This window comes from Tachysurus fulvidraco, unplaced genomic scaffold, assembly GCF_022655615.1.
Source record: "Tachysurus fulvidraco isolate hzauxx_2018 unplaced genomic scaffold, HZAU_PFXX_2.0 HiC_scaffold_27_np12, whole genome shotgun sequence".
Taxonomy (NCBI): Eukaryota; Metazoa; Chordata; class Actinopteri; order Siluriformes; family Bagridae; genus Tachysurus; species Tachysurus fulvidraco.
In genome coordinates, this window is record NW_025927118.1 from 130,528 (window position 1) to 148,723 (window position 18,196).

General features: G+C 36.5%; 2 protein-coding genes across 2 annotated transcripts in view; both read left to right on the forward strand.

The window, feature by feature from the left end:
* Positions 1-14,044, forward strand: part of LOC113656782 (E3 ubiquitin-protein ligase rnf213-alpha-like) — a 57,270-nt gene extending 43,226 nt beyond the window's left edge. The window contains exons 36-60 of the mRNA XM_047809756.1: positions 97-222; positions 356-402; positions 1,460-1,601; positions 1,829-1,967; positions 2,072-2,254; positions 3,273-3,403; positions 5,051-5,211; positions 5,598-5,783; positions 5,894-6,075; positions 6,638-6,758; positions 6,856-6,953; positions 8,153-8,320; positions 8,429-8,580; positions 8,848-8,935; positions 9,243-9,348; positions 9,682-9,859; positions 10,485-10,681; positions 10,904-11,014; positions 11,183-11,281; positions 11,594-11,782; positions 12,572-12,671; positions 13,049-13,083; positions 13,185-13,279; positions 13,524-13,676; positions 13,902-14,044. Of these exons, the coding sequence (XP_047665712.1) occupies positions 97-222; positions 356-402; positions 1,460-1,601; positions 1,829-1,967; positions 2,072-2,254; positions 3,273-3,403; positions 5,051-5,211; positions 5,598-5,783; positions 5,894-6,075; positions 6,638-6,758; positions 6,856-6,953; positions 8,153-8,320; positions 8,429-8,580; positions 8,848-8,935; positions 9,243-9,348; positions 9,682-9,859; positions 10,485-10,681; positions 10,904-11,014; positions 11,183-11,281; positions 11,594-11,782; positions 12,572-12,671; positions 13,049-13,083; positions 13,185-13,279; positions 13,524-13,635 (3,146 nt within the window). The 3' untranslated portion in view covers positions 13,636-13,676; positions 13,902-14,044. The remainder of the gene's footprint in view (positions 1-96; positions 223-355; positions 403-1,459; positions 1,602-1,828; positions 1,968-2,071; positions 2,255-3,272; positions 3,404-5,050; positions 5,212-5,597; positions 5,784-5,893; positions 6,076-6,637; positions 6,759-6,855; positions 6,954-8,152; positions 8,321-8,428; positions 8,581-8,847; positions 8,936-9,242; positions 9,349-9,681; positions 9,860-10,484; positions 10,682-10,903; positions 11,015-11,182; positions 11,282-11,593; positions 11,783-12,571; positions 12,672-13,048; positions 13,084-13,184; positions 13,280-13,523; positions 13,677-13,901) is intronic.
* LOC125140576 (E3 ubiquitin-protein ligase RNF213-like) lies at positions 13,647-15,669 on the forward strand. Its single transcript, XM_047809755.1, has 6 exons — positions 13,647-13,676; positions 13,902-14,147; positions 14,565-14,660; positions 14,834-15,076; positions 15,269-15,407; positions 15,608-15,669. The coding sequence occupies exons 1-6, from the start codon at positions 13,647-13,649 to the stop codon at positions 15,667-15,669; spliced, it is 816 nt and encodes a 271-aa protein (XP_047665711.1).
* Positions 15,670-18,196: the final 2,527 nt, after the last annotated feature.

The following is an 18,196-nucleotide window of genomic DNA, read 5'->3' on the forward strand; positions in this document are numbered from 1 at the left end:
TAACTAGCGTTATAGACTCCAAAGCACTTCTGTAAGTCACTCTGTATAAGGGCTTCTGAATGTTTCAAATGTCACTGTGAATGTGTCTCATTTTAGACGGCTGGGTTTCACTACACATAGATGAACTAATCGGAACTCCAGGATTACCGGGAAAGATTTATGAACTGCAGAAATGCACGACTGTCTCAGAGACTCTCGCAAAATGTTCCAATTCTGCAGCAGGTAATGTTGATATCACTTTGCAGCCTTTTGCAATTTTAATATCTTTTGCCCTGTAGTCTACTATAGTTATAGCCATATAGTGTTTGTATTATACTTATAATGTTGGTAAAGTAACTGTTTTACATATTTACAGGCAATCCTGATGTGGATAGTCCTAAAACCACATTTTCTGAAAAACAGGTAAGGTGTGTGTGTGTGTGTGTGTGTGTGTGTGTGTGTGTGTGTGTGTGTGTGTGTGTGTGTGTGTGTGTGTGTGTATTTTGTGTGTGTGTTCTTCCACTGCACTCCACATTCAGCTTCAGCAGATGTTTAGGGACCTGTCACACAATGTTTCCACTAGACCAGCGGTCGGCAACCCGCGGCTCCAGAGCCGCAATTGGCTCTTTCATCCCTCTGCTGCAGCTCCCTGTATATTTGGAAAATAAATATTTAATTTAATTTAAATTAATTTTATTTTAGTTAGTTTGTTTTTTTTTAAATGTAATTCTAAATTCTAAGATTATGATGCTCTTGTAACATTAAAATAAACCGTGTTTAATTTTTTGTCGCTCAAAATATGCGTCATGACTGACGACTTGAGCAATCTGACACGCAGACGCATTTTTAGTTTGCTGCAGCCAGCAAGTTAAAATTTTGATGTCATTAATACGAAGAGGACTCAATTAGACATTGCACATTTTATTTGAAAGTAGCCTTCAACCCAGCATCTTTTTTGTTAACGTTAGTTCAAACTGTCCAAAATATTTTTGTTTGCTTGCAGAAGTAAAATTTTGTTTACTCGGTAGCAGATCATTGATTTCATAAATGCAACAAACTACAGTTTTTTCTATACTTTCCATGAAGGTAAAAAACGATATGCAGTGTTATCTTCATTTTAGATGTCAAAAGGGTTTTGTGGCTCCCTGTGTTTTTTTCTGTGGGAAACGGCTCCAAATGACTCTTTGAGTGTTTAAGCTTGACGACCCCTGCACTAGGCCATTGAGAATTTTTCTATTGTTGGACTGTCACTGTGAAAATTAGGCCTGTCCTTGCTTATCTCTGTGTAAAGTGCGTCCCTCTAAACAGCACTTTGGCTAGACTTTGAGTCCAGTGTTTGGGGCTTCTGGTCTGCCTGTGACACAGCACTAATGTTTATATTGTCCACAGAAAGGAATTCTTTTGCTTTATGTTTGGGAATTTGTTCTGTGTGATTCTTTTTTAAATCAATATATGTTTATTATACCTTTTTTCCTTGCAGCATGTCTTGGTTGACACACACTTGTTAATGAAGAAGTCTTTACAGAAGGGAATTATGCAGCTACACGACAAAGCAGATAACACACAAAGAGCAACAAAACGTATAGAGATTCTCCATGGGCTGCTACAGAAGAAATACTCTGGTGAGAAGTCAACTGGAAACAATCTCTTTACTAAGTAACTGGAAATGATGCCTCACTAATGCAGTGTTGTGTGGATTTTAATGATCCGACTTTAGAAACAAAGTTATAAGCAGCTGCCATTGCTTCATCATTTTTATGTTCTAGCTCTAGTGCATGACTAGTTTATTCAGTTTTGTTTTTATCAGTAGGATGAGAAAATGTACACATTAATGAATTTGTTTCAACAGTATCTGATGCTTTTATTAAATCACTGGAAAGGAGAATAGTCAGTTTCCTCTCAGAGCTGGAGAAAAAGAAAGGAAAAGAGAACTGGGTTGTTGCTCAGGCACTTTCTGATCGTTTTGTTGCCGAAGGCAGTTCATTCAGGTACATAAACATATTGCGTATAGTTTATTTGAATTAAAGGTATTATAAAAATAAAAAGGAGAAAAAGAATGAAATACTTGAATAAAAATGTATTTACTTTTTAGGCATGTGCTGTGGGTTCATCTGGAGGACAGCGTAGCCTTAGCCATTGCCCACATACTGGCAGTCATTGATGGAGACAACAACCTCGATAATCTGATCAATGATCAGCTGTTGGAAAAGGCTGACTTCTGGCTGAATGTGTTTCAGGAGGATCAGTGGGATCTGCTGCACATTCCTGTCACTATGTCAGTATTCATTGTTGTTCTTAATTAAGGAAAAATGGGCTTTGTTTAAACCTTTTATGTTCATTTAAAATATTATTTTTTAGAACTTTAATTAATCTGTAATTAGTCCTATGGTTAATGCTGTTATAAATATGTGATATGTATAAGTATTCATTAATGTATTAAACACAGATCAGCCATAACATTAAAGCCAATTAGGGCTGTTTTGGTGGCACAAGGTTCCAAGAGGTTGGCAGCAGATCCTTTAGGTCCTGTAAGTTGTGTTGTGAATCCTCCTTGGATCAGACTTGTTTGTCCGGCACATCTCACAGATGCTGGATCAGTTTGGGATCTGTGATTTTTGGAGTCAACACTTTAAACTTTGTAATGTTCTTTAAACTCTTCCTGAATGGTTTATGCAGTGGGTCAAAGAGCATCCTCCTGCTGATAGAGGCCATGAAGTCCAGGACCCAAGGTTGCCCAACTGAACATTGCCCAGAGCACCACACTACATCCATAAGCTTACCCTCTTCCCATAGTAACACACACACCCGGCGTCCACATGATGTAAAATAAATTGTGATTCATCAGACCAGGCCTCCTTCCTTTGCTGCTCCATGGTCCAGTTTTGATGTGTCCAGTTCTTCTTCCACTGTAGGAGCTTTGGGTGATTTAAAGGAGTCAGCATGGTCACACTGATGCTCTACAACTGCATATACTGTGATGCTCTGTGTGATCTGACTCCTTTCTATAAAAACCAGCAGTCACTTTTTACTACAGTTTTACCTACAGTAGCTTTCTGTGGGATCCGACCAGATAGACTAGCCTTCACTCCTCCATGATTCTTGGGCTCCATGACCATCTTTGTGTTCATCAATTACTTTACCTGTCAGTGGGTTTAATGTTGACCGATGGCTGATCGATGTATATGTTTTTATATGTATTGTCATTGGACTTGCCTTGACTTTAATTAAGATATATATTTAATTTATATATTTATATTTTATCATTTTTATGTTTTTTCTGCTCTATTTTCTAGCTATCAGGGGCAGGTATCTGTTCTGTCAACAAGTGGAGACCAGACAAAGTCATGGACTCGTCATTTCCCATTTAGCTGGGCTTTAAAAGAGAGATTTGAGGAGATTTGGTCATGTGTCATCAATCTGGAAGGTAAAACATGATGTTTGAGCTGCCTGAAACACTGATGTTTTTTCTTTACATTATTGTACAATACAAAAAATACAATACAGTATTTGAATCTTACAGTACGCTATTTAAATGATATTAATTACATTGGTGAAATTTCATGGGGTAAAATTGATAAGACATACCGAAGGCTGTGTGAATTGTGAATGTGGATTTATTAAACAAAACCTAATAAGATTGAAGCACGATTTGCACAGATAAAACTAAATGCAAACCCTCTAGAAATCATGGCAAAAAGAAATGTGTATTTATAACAGCAAGAACATGTTTACTGGTGTAACTGAATGTTTAGATTTTCAGCGTTTACTGCTATTTATAGGTAGATATGTGTAACGACATAGAGCATAGCACATTTTGTATCATACCCCCAGTTTTTAAGGATGTAGAAATATTGGAACACTGTTTTTTTGCACAGGTATGTCCTGTTAGATTATTGTTTAGACAGTAACTAGCTACATCAACACTTAGAAATATTTTGGCCTGTCCATGGGAGAAAAGCAAGCCATTTTGAAGCAAGAGAATAAGTTAGAGGCATTGCACATTCCTCATAGTCATTGCAACAATCTGTAACAAACTGAAAAACATAACAACTGGTGTTCTAAGCAACAGCAGAAATGAAAAACTGGAGATATGGGATGAAATCCCCAAAATCAAGAGTCCAGTGAAGTCACAATACACTATTGGGAGAAGACTTCAAGAGCAGAAAAATAAAAGGGGCAATAAAAGATGGAAACCACTGATCAGCAGTGAGAATCAGAAGAGCAGACTGGATTGTGCTGAGATGAGACACAAAGGTTGTTCATCAGGAATAGTCTTGTAGCAAGACAATGATCGAAAATACATTGCCTATTCAACAGGGACTTCATCAGAGGGAAAGTGGAAGGTTTTAGACTGACCATAAGTCAACTGATCAGCATTTCACATACTGAAGAGGAGTGTAAGAACCACGATTACCATTTAAAGTGACCACTTGGGTGCTAGCAATTGTAACAATACCAAGACAAGGTGTACGTGACCATGATTAACATTTAAAGACATCAGCTAGACAACAAGGTGTAGCCCAACCATTTGGGAGACATTCAGTTCTTACACTCAATACACATTCAAAGCGGAACTTCATTTAAATTACCAAAAGGGAAAACTGTATATAAGGCTTGAGCAGAATTTGCTCATTGTTCTTACTGACTCCGATGAACCCAAAGTACGTCATGTATTTTGTCACTGCTTGCTGGAATAAACTTCTTGTTCTTCATTAAGATCTTCAATATCATCATCTTATTTTTACACTACGCATTTTTTATTTCTTACAGGAGCAAAAGCAAAGTGATATTTACTTTAATTTACCGTATCAAACCTATCTGTTCCTTTCCTTAAATAAGCAAAGAAAGGTAAAGTGTGGGTGCTACTGATACCAGGAAAGTTCTGTGTTTTATGTCCTTTACCACGTTTAGATGTGAATACCAGGAAATAAAATCTGAAATTCCAAACAATCCCGGATTTCTTTGTAACCAATGTGACTGATTTTTTTTTTCAACACAAGTGTTAATCCAAGTATGTAATGAAGAATTTCCATGTATGTACATCTTCACTCAGTCATATATACTCTCCTAGGACCATGTGTTAAGCCTTCTAAAAGGTACTTTGAGAAGTTTGAAGAACTGATACCTCTCCCCTGGATTAAAAGCATCACACAAGGCCATAAGCTGTTTGCTCTGTTTTCTGAAGATCTTGTAAACATCTCAATGCCATCATGTCCACATGAACTAAATAAGGTAAGTGAAGAAGGAAGTATTTTCTGAGGTATTCAGAAAAATTAGGAGCAATAAAAAAATTCTACTGAGTTGATTCGTTGACTTAATGTTGCATAATTATAGATGGCCACAAGCCAGTTGCTTGTTGCTTGTATAGATCAATCTCGTGGTGGTATAATACCACTGGTATTAATCAAATAAATTACCAAATTCTAAAAATGATGAATAACAATGTATTATGGTTATATTTCATACTTTATACATAAATGGAAAAAGTAATGATTTAAAGTGACAAGCTATACTGAGAGAGTTTTTATGGAGGTCTCCCAGTGTCTGTAGGTTTCATTTGTGTTCTTTGGTTTTATTCTCGTTTTCAGTATATTTGCTAAAACTGTTCTGTTCTGCAGTCTTTTTCAGATACACTCACTAGACTCACACCACGTCTCTATCACAATTTAACGGGAAAAGATCCTGACTCTGTTCCTCTGCCATGGCTGTATGTAGTTAATAAGTATATGCATGACAACCATCAGCTTCTCTACACTTTATTTTCCCAAAACATGGATGTGGTCACTGCTGGGGAAGCAACTGAGGTAAGATTTATTTTTGTTTGAGTTTCATTTTTGCCATTCAGAAGTCAATCCACATCAGAAGAACACAATCATATACACTTGATGTATATTAATATATTGTTATTTTGAAGGCACTCAGCCAGGTTCTTCAGGGCCTTCAACCAAAAGAAAATGAGTTGAAAGATTTTGTCAGCTGCCAGGAGTGGCTAAAGAAAGTGAAGTCCCTGTCTGTGACTGTTGACTTGATACTTTCAGAGGACTCGGTGATATCATGTCATGCTGAAAATGCAGAAATGCTAATCACAAAAGTCAGGTATGTTCTGACATTCATTTAATACTTAAAGACAAATGAAAGACATATTAACAGGGGTTTTACTTACATGACATTTATGATCTCTTTTTCTGTTAACCAGCTATATGATATTACAAAAACTGGCACTGGATCATATTCCGATTTAAGGGTCTGCAGTCAGGATTTAATAGAGAAATTACAAACATCATTATTCAGATCTCAGACCTAACTCCAGACTTATTCATGAGCTGATGTTTTGGATAACATGCTATTTTACATAGAATAATGAATAATGTTTTATTTTTGTTGATTAAAATTGCTTGTGAAACCTATTTAAATGATCCCAGGGTTCAAGTCAACTTTCTTCAGTCGACAATAGAAATAATTAGAATAGCATCATGTGATAAGTTCATGGTGTGAGGACTGTACCATTTGACCCATTCAATTTTTTAACTGTTGCTTATGGTGTAACTAAGTTACACCATAAGCAACATCTCGAAATATCAAGTTGCATAATACTGAAGTTACAGACATTTATGGCACACACAAAAAACAGCTCACTGATACCTGTTTCATATTTCAGACTTATTTGGCAAAGTAGCTGGATAATCTATCTACTGATGGACCACCTCCTACAAAATGAGCAGGAAATGGAAAAGAAATTGCTGATCATTCTTGTAAGAAACTTGTTGTTTGCGTGGAAGGTATGACAATTCTTTTCCATTCTTTTTAAGTTTAATAAATCATTATGTATTATTAATGATCATCCTGTAAATAACCCTCAATGTTATATTTGTGCAGAAACTAAACTCAGAAGAAGGGAAACAGATGGAATTTGTGATTGATCAAGTCATCCTGACTCTGGCTAAATGTAGCAAGAATGCTTGTAATGTGTTTAAGTGAGTCTGTCAGATGAGAACAACAACAAACGTTTCACTTTAACACACAAACATTAACAACTGATATCAGTATAATGATGAAAAAAGTGTCTGTGCAGCTAAATATCTTAAATAACTTATGAGGAAAAACTATTGAGTCTGTACTGTATCGATCTTCAAATTTAGCCATTTATATGTTTGAATTTATCGACTTTTTTACTGAGGTGTCAGTTTATAAGCATGTTGCATCAGTATGGTATCCACTGGTCCATGTTACAAGGAATTAAAGTGATTATACATCAATCAGCCTTAACATTAAAACCACAGATTCACTGGTTGAAGTGAGGAACACTGATGATCTTGTTAGTGTCACCTGTCAGGGTCTGATGCATTACACAGCAAGTGAAAAGTCAGTTCTTGAAGTCGATGTGTCGGAAGCAGGAAAAATTAGTACGTGTATGAATCTGAGTGACTTTATCACGGGCTAAACTGTGATTTGTAGTCGTTTGGGTCAGAGATTCTCCAAAACAGCAGGTGCTGTGGAATGTTAATGGTACCTTAGGGTTAGATGAAAAATGCTCAATAAAGGTACAAGGATGTGTGTGTAGTGAAGGCCAGTTCATCTGGTCTGATCCCACATTAAAGCTTCTGTAGCACAAACTGTTGAAAAGGTTTCCTGAAAACCTTGAGTCCTGGAGTTCATGGCCTCTTTCAGCAGGTACCTGACACACTTAATAAACCACTCAGGAACAGTTTGAAGAACATCTTAATTTGATCCAGCATCTGTTGGATGTGCCCAACAAACAAGTTCAAGATAAGTCCAAAAGAATCTGCTGCTAAAGTCTTAGTCTCAGATACCACAGCACACCATCAGAGGTCTGTGGAGTCCATGCCTCAATGACTCGGAGCTGTTTTGGCTCTACAAAATGGAACTGTACAATAGGCAGGTGGTTTTAATGTTATGGCTGATCAGTGTATAAACAATATTAGGGTAATTAATAAATTTTTTTTCTCCACAAATTTTCAGCTTTTACTGAATTATGTAACATTAAGTTTGAGAGAACTTCAAGAACGACAGGTTATTAAATGTCAATTGCCTCAGTGACTGACCAGTGTACATTGTACAATAGACAACTGACGATTGTAAGAGGTCACTTGCAAGCATATATAATAATTAAAGGTTAGAAAGCTACTGTAAAACTTATATTCTCTTATGTCAGAGTCGTATGTGGCTACTGTGATAAAGACTTCACAGAGGACAACACAGCTGAGGTGGAATGTGGACACATGTTTCACATTTCTTGTTTAAAGGACCATGAAGACTCACAGTGTAGGAAATGCAAAACACCGATCAGTAAAGACTACAAACCTTGTGGAGTTGTGGCCAAGTAAGAATATCTCAATTAAATGTTTATCATTTTATTCTTGCAGAAAGAAATTCAAAAATTCTAACCTTTAGAAACTTCTAAGTGTACACTTCTTTCCTGTTTTACCAGAGACACCTTTCTGAAAGTGAACCGATTTAGAAGAAAGTGCAATTCCTTCTTCGTGGAGTTCATGTGGAACTTTATCAGTAGCAAAGAGCAGCTGACTGACAACGTACTGAACAAACTCATGGACTATGTAAGATGTAGCCCATCTACAGAAGGTAATGATTTAAGAACTTGTAATGAAATGTAGTTTGTGTACAGTGTGTGAATTAATCAGTATTTTATAATCAAAATGTCCTGAAATATATAAAAAAATATATATATGACTGAATTAGACAAAATACTACCTGCAGTAGTGAAAATGGTCTTCAAATTTATGCTACATAAAGAAAATAAACAAATAAACAGTATTAAAATGAATAAGAATGAATAACCTTAATGTAAAAGATTGTTTCTTCTTAAGTGATATGAACATATTTCTATAGCTACAAGTGGGAGGTCCACATTACAGCAGTACATGAACCCAGACCCGGCTGTCCAGTCTCTCGTACTCAAGATCCTACTGAAATGCGGGTATTGTGTTCATTTGGATCTCTGCTCGTAGAATAGTTGTCCAGCATTAGAGAGTAAAAGTAAAACGTGATGCAGTGGATCTTATAATTGTGAATACTGACCTCTAATTGAATGGCAGTGGTTTTCTTGCAGTATGTTTAAGAGAATATATTAAGCTATACCAATATAATGTTCTTACTTTTGACCAATCAGAATCTAGAATTTGTTAGCATTGTGATATTTGTATCATCATGCTATTATTTTAAGTGAAATCACCTAATCACCTAAAATTAAGAGCTGGTGTTTGTTTGTTTTTTGGGGGGGCCAGAATGGAGGAAACAGCACCTCAGCTCCAGATGTTCATTAAAGAGGCTGTGAAATCAAACGAGAGGAACGCTGATGAAATCTACTTCATGGTGGTGCGCAGCATCGAGGTCAGCACTGTCTCTCGAATTGCTCCAAGGCGTTATAATATAAAACTCTTCTAGCAGCTATTATAAATCAGATTAATCTGTGTAAAGTGCTTGTAGGATGATCAAGAGCATTAGTGAAACCAACATAGCAAATATAAAGTCATGGAAGTAACACAAATCCTGTTGTCATCCCACTAATGCAGCACATAGAATAGCACTTGATCCAACACATCATGCCATTTTACAATGGCCATGCATCAGTGTGAAACATCCAAACAACAACATTGAAAAAGCTTAGATTTATTCAGCTTAATATTCTGTTTTATAAACTGTACTTATTAAAATATTCTGCAGGATCACATCCGCTTTTCCAGTCAAGGATGTCTCATAAACAAGGCAGTCAAATGTCTTGGTACCTGTGTGTTTATCGAGTCTGACCAGAACATGATTTCTGAGGATCTACACACCATCGCAAAACTGCGGTTTGCCATCACGGTTGCATCTGAGGCCATCAGGATTGTACTGTGTGAAGGTCCTTCAAAATATTACTTTCAGAATACAACCTCTATATGTTCTTTTTAATGTGACTTTTTCTGTCCTTGCACACATTCACATGGACGTGATTTTTGTGTGAAAGCCACACAAAGTTTAGACCATTTAGTTGCTATATTCTAATGTAACCTACGTTTCTTTCATTCCTTATCTCATTCACGTCAATAAAATGAACTGTTCCAGTTACTTTGACACTCTCATTCACAAGCACAGTGCAGTTAAAAAATGTGTGTACTGTATGAGCAGCTCCACACACACATGAAAAGGCAACACACATTACTTTCGTTAGCACTACAACATCATCCTCCACATTTTAAAGTTTCTTCTAGCTATTTTTTACCCAAATTTAGAAGTAGCTTTTAGAGACTGGAAACAAATAAATCAATACCTAGTAACAGACAAACCATAAAGTTTCTGTAATCCAATAGAGATGTATGCTTTTTAGGGCAATTAGACACTTTTATTTTGAAAGAATTACAGTAGAAAATAAATAATAGTGTTTTACAGGAGCTTTACACAGGCATAACCATGTGGTGGTGTTAACGTCTAAAACTTTTTTGAGGATTAATGGAAAACCCCTGTTCATTTCTGTGCTTATACTTTAGATGTCACAGATGATGCTGAAAAGTGCAGACATCTCCTACAACGCTTGAAACAGCTTTTGTCTGACACGGACAACCCGTGGATACAGATATTCCTTTTACGCAACATCTGTGAGACACATGGATTCAGCCTGGTCCATCAACTGGGACAGAGTGAGCGGTTTCAGTGGACTATACCGAGTCTGGTGTTAGAAGAACAGGTACAAATCTGCACATTCTTCTCCAGAAATTCATCAGATGTGAAGTTGGGAATGAATTAACATGTTATGAAGGAACAAATGAACAGCCTACACAACATACATTTTTGTCTTTCAGTCATGATTATTAAATTGAATGTAAGTTTATTTTTGATAAATAATCTGTACATTTCGAAACATTTTTTATTGTAAAGCTGTAATTTTATTCTCAATGTAACAATTTAACAGGACTCTACACGAGCAGTGGATCAGTTCCTGATGTATGGACAAATGTATGAGAAGATAGTCGTAGACTCGTTCAGAGCTTTAAAAGAGCCTTCACATGAGATTGCACAGGTTTGGACTTAAATAATAATAGTAATTATAGTAATAATCTGAATTATTAGTTTTGTTTCTATTGTTTGTGTAGAAAATAATTAGTGATGGTTATCTTTGTGTATATGTGCTGATGTGCTGTTTGAAAATAACCGGACTATATACATCATGATGTGTTTGATTTACCAGGAGTTTGAAGGCAGCGCGTGTTTCCGGGTGTGTATGGCATTAGCTGCATTCAGGCAGCTCACACAGAACACAGCTTCAGCCGACAGTACAGGCTCTCTGGTGAGAAGTGTTCATACACTTAGAATTCTTTATTTTTTACTTACATCAGTGCATGATGATTGACAACAGAGTCTTCTGCCATGTCTCTGCCATGCATTACACAGATGTTTAGCTTGTGATTAATCATTGTTAGTATCAATATGATAACTATATATCTAAACTGGAGTTTCTTAAGTCGTTGCATGTCTTTGCTGCATAGTTCAAGCCATTTATAATGTGAATGAAGCACAACATATGATCTGAGTATTAGGGAACTTGACTAATGATCTTATAGACTCTACATCACACACACTCCTCTGTAACTCATTTTAGATCACGAAGATGAAGATGAAGTCAAACGCAGACACCAGCTGGGGTCAGCTTGTTAAAATCTCTCAATCAGAGCTTGAGGATTGCAGTCTGTCACAGATTATCTTACACACTGCCCTAGTAGCACACATTTCTACAGCGCCAGAGATGAAACTGCTAAACGCTCTGTGCTTCAGTCCAGGAAACTGCAAGGTCGGTACTTTACAGAGTAATTCATCAGTTGTTTAAAGTTTTGTGGCTAATTACCTGTCAGTGCAAAGTTCAGGTTTTGAGATCTTCTACATTATGTGAGAAAGTGATGATCTTTCATACAGTGAGTCCTGTCAGTTAGACACTATTTTTGTTAAAAAAAAAAAAAAAATCACTCTTTATTGTCTGGGTTAACACCAACAAATCTAAAAGCAGAATTTTGTCATTCTCTTACACTAGCTCTGTATACCTGAGCACCTTGATCTTTTGAGCTTTAAAACCAGAGGTATGTTGTAGTGAATTACTAACACTAGAGTAGCAGTCAAATAGAAACACTAAACATTTCAACTGGGTTATTTACACATAGGGTTAAAATGCCTAAAAACTAACCATCTGACCAAAATAGAATAATACATTAGGACAAAAATACATTTCTAAATATTCACTATAAGTTCAAATAAATTAATTAAAATAAACTGATTTAATGTACAAGTCTTCAAAATATCCTGTAGCAGCAGCACAAATTACATTATAGTGAAAAACTGATGGATTTACGGAACTCAATATTTTCCCAAAAACCAGAGTCAGACAGACAGAGAATCAGAAATACACATTCCTACAATATCCAGTCTAGCTAATATTGGGGTTCGAGGGTGTAAGCAGTGATTGCACAGTGTGGTTCTGGTGGAATAAAACAGCAATGAGGAATACAGCCTGCTCGAAACACTTCTGTAAAGCCTACATTGATAATGTTTCCTTTTCTCCTCAAACATACACTTTTCTGTTGTACAGGATTCCTTCATCCCAACTATGCCTAACACAATAAATGAAATAAAAGACTGGATTAAAAACTTTAAATCCGAAGCTCAAGCAGAAAATCTGAAGATATGGGGTAAGGTTTCTATCTGCTTTAATTGATGTATCCAAATCCATATTATATTTATAAAGTGCACACTACATAAGTTTATAATGTGTGTCCGATGCCCCGTTATGGAGCGGTAGCTGTGTGATGGGCAGTCAGAAGTGATTAACATCTCAATGTGAGGTGCTATGTGAGGTCCAATTTTTCCTCGTTTTTCAGTCATTGAATTAATAAGTTTGTATTTTAATGGAATCTGTGCTCAACTATGCTCCCTGTCTTCTCACTATTTAAGCTGATATTGGACTTCAAGGGTGTTCCTTGTCTCCATTTCCTGTACAGAACTCAATGCTCCTCATGTTCACAGTAGTTTCTTTTTCCTTCTATGAATGAATTTTCTTTCTCCCCAGTGTGTGTTTGTGGAGAACCTGTTTTAATTGGAAATGTGAGTATCGACTTCATCTCTCAAATACTGCTTTTGAAATTTGCTCATATTTCATTGTGTACTGTAATAACACCATGAATTATTGTTTGCTTTTAACCTAGTGTGGGAGACCATATGTAACATCAGTGTGTGCTAACTGTGGCAGTAAAGTTGGTGGTGAGAGACACATACCAGTAGAAGGTTTCACAGAGTTCAGGTAAATGTTAAATGCATGAATATAAAGAGCAATATATAGCAGTAATCATCTTAAAACCAGAATAGATCAAAAAAGCCCATGATGTTTACCTAAAGACATGCGCCAAATTAATTTTAACAACAACTTTCTTTATGAAAACTAAGAATTAAAAAACATTGCATTTTATGAGTGATTGCATCTGGTGATTTTAGTAATTTTATCATTTTTATTTGGTTTAATTACAAGGGATTTTTGTTGAAATAAGTAATGTACAGGGCAGCGGAAGAGGTCACAACCTGGTGATCCTAGCAGACGGAAGGAGCAGGTTGGAGAGAGAAGTCTTTATGGCGCTAACCTCCACTTGGTGCGAGCATTAATACACTCCTCCATGATCTGGGGTACAACTGAACACACTGAGGTATGTTCCAAATTAAAATAAAAATAGGTATACAACTGTTCTAAAAAAAAAGTTCTACAAAATAACCAAGGACCCACAAATATTTAAGTTGTAATCAAATGATTATTAGAGGGTTAATTAGCTAGTTTATCATTTAGCAAGTGGTTTAATGGTTAATTTTGTAGTGCTGGTGGTTTTAACAGGAGATGTTGAACTGTGTGATGTTCCTGTGTTGGTGTTGTTCAGGATGTTCAGAATCTCACGGAGATGCCACAAGGAGCACTGAATATCAGGAAGCACCTCTTTGACCACCTTCAGAAGGACATTGAGCTGCTCGCCCAAGCTTTAGGAAAGAGTGAGCAAGATGCTGAGATGACCGTCCACTTGTTTCTGAGGTTCATCTTGGAGAGCTCCTCTGGTAATATCTCCTGTTTTCTGCTCGCCATTATTTTTTTAATGAACATAATTGTTGCATCATGCCCATTAGGAGAAGTCTCCATCTCTACACTGCAGGAGAACTACAGTAAATTTATATATTATTGGTAATGAGTTAGTAATCAGAAGAACCAGTGCTGTGAAGAAACTTTGAGATGAACCAGACGTCATAGAAAACAGCAAACTGAAGCTCATCTGAGACCTGGTTATTCATTAGAGAACAGACCACTGACTTTTGACAAATAAAAAGGGTTCTTCATAACAAAATAAAGACTGAAGGATTTCTGGCTGTCCCAGGCTTTGTAATATCATAAACATATACAAATTCCTGACATGGTGGATTTTAGTATGCTTATGATATCTCACATAGACAGTGTATCTCCAGATAAAGCTAATACAATCCAAGTAGGGGGGTTTTTAATCTCAGTATTTGAAAGGACAAAAACTTGTAACTGTGTGCTTGCTCTCATTCAGAGCCGAACCTTCAGACAGATCCAAATAACAGACAGTGAGGAAAAACGGGAGGAATGGGAGAAAGTCATTCACCAAAGACTTCATGCCTTCTTTCAGGTAAAATTTCACTTTCACTTGTAGTCTAAGACTGAACTTAGTTTTCTTTTTTACCAGATGGTTATCAGAGTGCTTTTTTATTTTTATTTACAAACCCTTTATGATAAACAATATTACTGCAATTGAACAATCTTTGGATTTGAATCTTATTATAATTTGTGATGTTTCTGAAGAATTTTGAGACACAGCTATTGGAGGTTCAGAGTAATATGCTGAGGTTGGCAGGCCTGGGTACTTTGGAAAAGATGATCTACAGTAAGGAGCTAGCACTGAAGGACCTGCCCACATCTGGATTGTTCAACCTTCCGATCATGTGGAGCTTCACACAGAGGATGACCATCCAGCGCTTCAGTCACTTAATTGAGCAGGAAGATGAAAGGAAAAATGTTCCTCTTCTCTCAGAACTCCTAAAAAGCGTACGAGTTTTATGATTATAGTGATTATAATTTGTTCACACATCATTCATACAACTCTGCATATAGAGAAAGTAGCTGACCGTTACTATGATGCAGCTGTGGCTCCTGATTGGTTGGAATAAAACCCTGCAGTCTATTGCAGAGAAGATTGAACACCACATAAGTCATTTATATTTATTTTTGTATTTACAGCATGTTCACATTGGACACATCAGATATCTCCCTCAGGTTCTGAGCCTTCAGCAGAAACTGATGTGCTATTTTATGAATCTGGATCTGCAGTGTTACAATAATGTGCCTATTAACACCTTCAGGAAGGAGAATGTGGCAGGTGAGATGGATGTAAACTGATGTGGATCGTTGTCTTTGATATGTACACACACAATGGGGCAAGAATCTGTGTTAACATATTTTTATAAAACATTTTACAGTTAATGAAGAGAATTGTAGAGAGTGATTCGTTTAGGTTGTTATCAGTAATTACTGTTGTACTATGTTTTTAATGATCTTGTCTTTTTTGTTCTTCTTTAGATCATGAACAACAGGACTTCAGCGAAAGTGCTGAAATTATGAAGCTGTTATGGAACATTTAAAGTCAATTAATTGTAAGTTTTTTTTTAATTTCATCTTTGCACCACTGTAAGAGTAAATCTATGAAATAGGTCCAGCTGTGTTGTATACGTATATACACCGGCTAGAAAATGACCTGAGAGTGTGTTAAATCATCACGAAAATTGTTCTTTTTCCTACAGCCAAGCTGAAGGAAAAAGATGACTTAACGATCCTGGACCTCCTACCAACAGAAGGCTCCGTGGCTCAGATTATAACAAGTACCTCGTACAGACGCAGAACGATTTCATAGAAAAGACCAACCGACAGCAGACAGGTACACTGTTACATCTGCACTGGAACTCAAGACACTGTGTGTGTAACAGAAAAAGAGTACGTTCTAGAAGAGAATAGTTTTGTGTTTTTATGCTTTTCATCACTAGGGGTAAATTAAATACATATTATAAACCAGTTTAATTAGAATTGTACTGTGATCCACAATTGTACTGAATCACCCTGTATCTACACAATTAATTTAATTCAAAAGCTATTTTCTGTTTGTTTGAAACAATATTAATAATAGTCATTATTCATCTTTATATTTCATTTCTGTTCAATAATTAAAATTCACTGCTGTCATATAATTATGAACATGGCCCATTAAAACGTCATGGTAATGTTTTATTATTATTATTATTATTATTATTATTATCATCATCATTATTGTTCCTGTGTTTAAGGTGATCACTGCTCAGGAGCTCAAGCCTTCCCATGTCATCACTTGTGTTCCTGAGCAAGACTTCCTCACTATTGCCATTTCAAACATCGACCACATGGTGTACGAGGACGGGAAACAGAGCACCAACTATAACTTTCAAACTGTGGAGCGGCAGATAATAGATCGATTCTTCAAAGAGAAACCCATGATCAAGTCACTGTAAGCAATTTTTTAAGCTGCTTTCAGGCTTCAGAAAATAAGATACAGTGCTGTGTAAAGTTTGATCACCCCACCATAAAGTTACTCAGTTTGCTTCAACATGGATCATTATCATTATCCAGTGTCACCTCCAGCACATGCTGAAAAAACCTAGCACAGGAACACATGACTGTTTTCTGCACCTACACTGAGACAAGTCATCAGGTGTGAATTCATTCTCTAGAACAGCAGCTCTGACAGCTTGGGATTATCTAGCAAGAACTCATTCACAGGGACATGGAAGCTCCACATAAACAGATTAAAAAACATGTTTATTGTAGATATGGTGATATTTTCTGTAAGGAGATGTTTTTGTATCATGAGTGGTAGGACCCTCCAGTGTCAACGAGTGTAAACGGATTTGTTGTTCTTTGATATTGATGTGAAATAATCAGAATAAATGTTTGGCATATTGTTGAGGTTTAGTTAAAAAGCTGTTTCATTATTCAGACTGTAACTGTTTACATTAGATTATTTTAATGTGTTGTTTTTTTTCATCCCATCTCATTTTTCTCCTTCAGACACTTCCATTATTTAAACACGACACTGGAACAACGCTGCGTGCCTTTTTCAGAACAGTGCAGGACAAGCTGGTATGAAATGATACCGCTCTACATTAATGTTTCATGTTTTATTATAATAAAGAGAAGCACTGTTACAGTCATGTCATTCTTCATTATTGTGTCTATTGATGATGTCTCTCAGCAAAATACTCTGAAAATAAGATTAAGTAACAAAGGACATTTCACAGTAGAAGTGTTTATCTTGCATTTTATTAAAAAAGTGGATGATAAAAATCATTATGCTCAAAAACTTTATTTATTTGTTGCCTCTTATTGAAAATTATCATGCTTTTATGATAATTTACGGGTTTTTCCCCAACAGGAACCCTTGAAAACCAACGAAAGGAACTGCATCATGAATGATTTCCAGTTTTTGAATGAGATTTCTGCAGCTCTCTCCACCCTGCGGATTGTTATTGGATTCCTGAAGCTGTCATTTCCTGCACCAGAGCAGAAGCTCATGGCGTACGTAAAGAAAGACCTGAAGCTGGACGACAGAGCACAGTCACTGAACTTGCAGGTGCAGCCCTTTTTTCTACACTTTTTCTACAGTGCTTTTTTTCTATGTTGGAAACTTCTTGATAACTTAAATTCTTGTATTGAATGACAGAAGTATTACAGTTTCTATAGGTTTTTATTTATATAGTGCCCTAAACCATATACAATGTCACAAACCATCATTGGCTAGCAGACAGTCGATATGTTGAGCCAGTCGATCTGCTGCCTGGCCTGGCTCTGGATTATCTCAGCTCTATTATATGACTAAGTCTGTGTGCTACACTTCAGGTATACTTCATAATACAAGAGTAGCAGATATAATGACAGTACTGTACGTTTACACCATTAGTTAAACATTAAAAGCACCTGCCTGGCATGGACTCCACAAGACCTCTAAAGGTGTGCGGTGGTATCTGACACCAAGACTTTAGCAGCAGATCCTTTAAGTTCTGTACATGTAGGTGGAGCCTCCATGGATCAGACTTGTTTGTCCACTACATCCCATAAATCCTGATTGGATTGAGATCTGGGGAA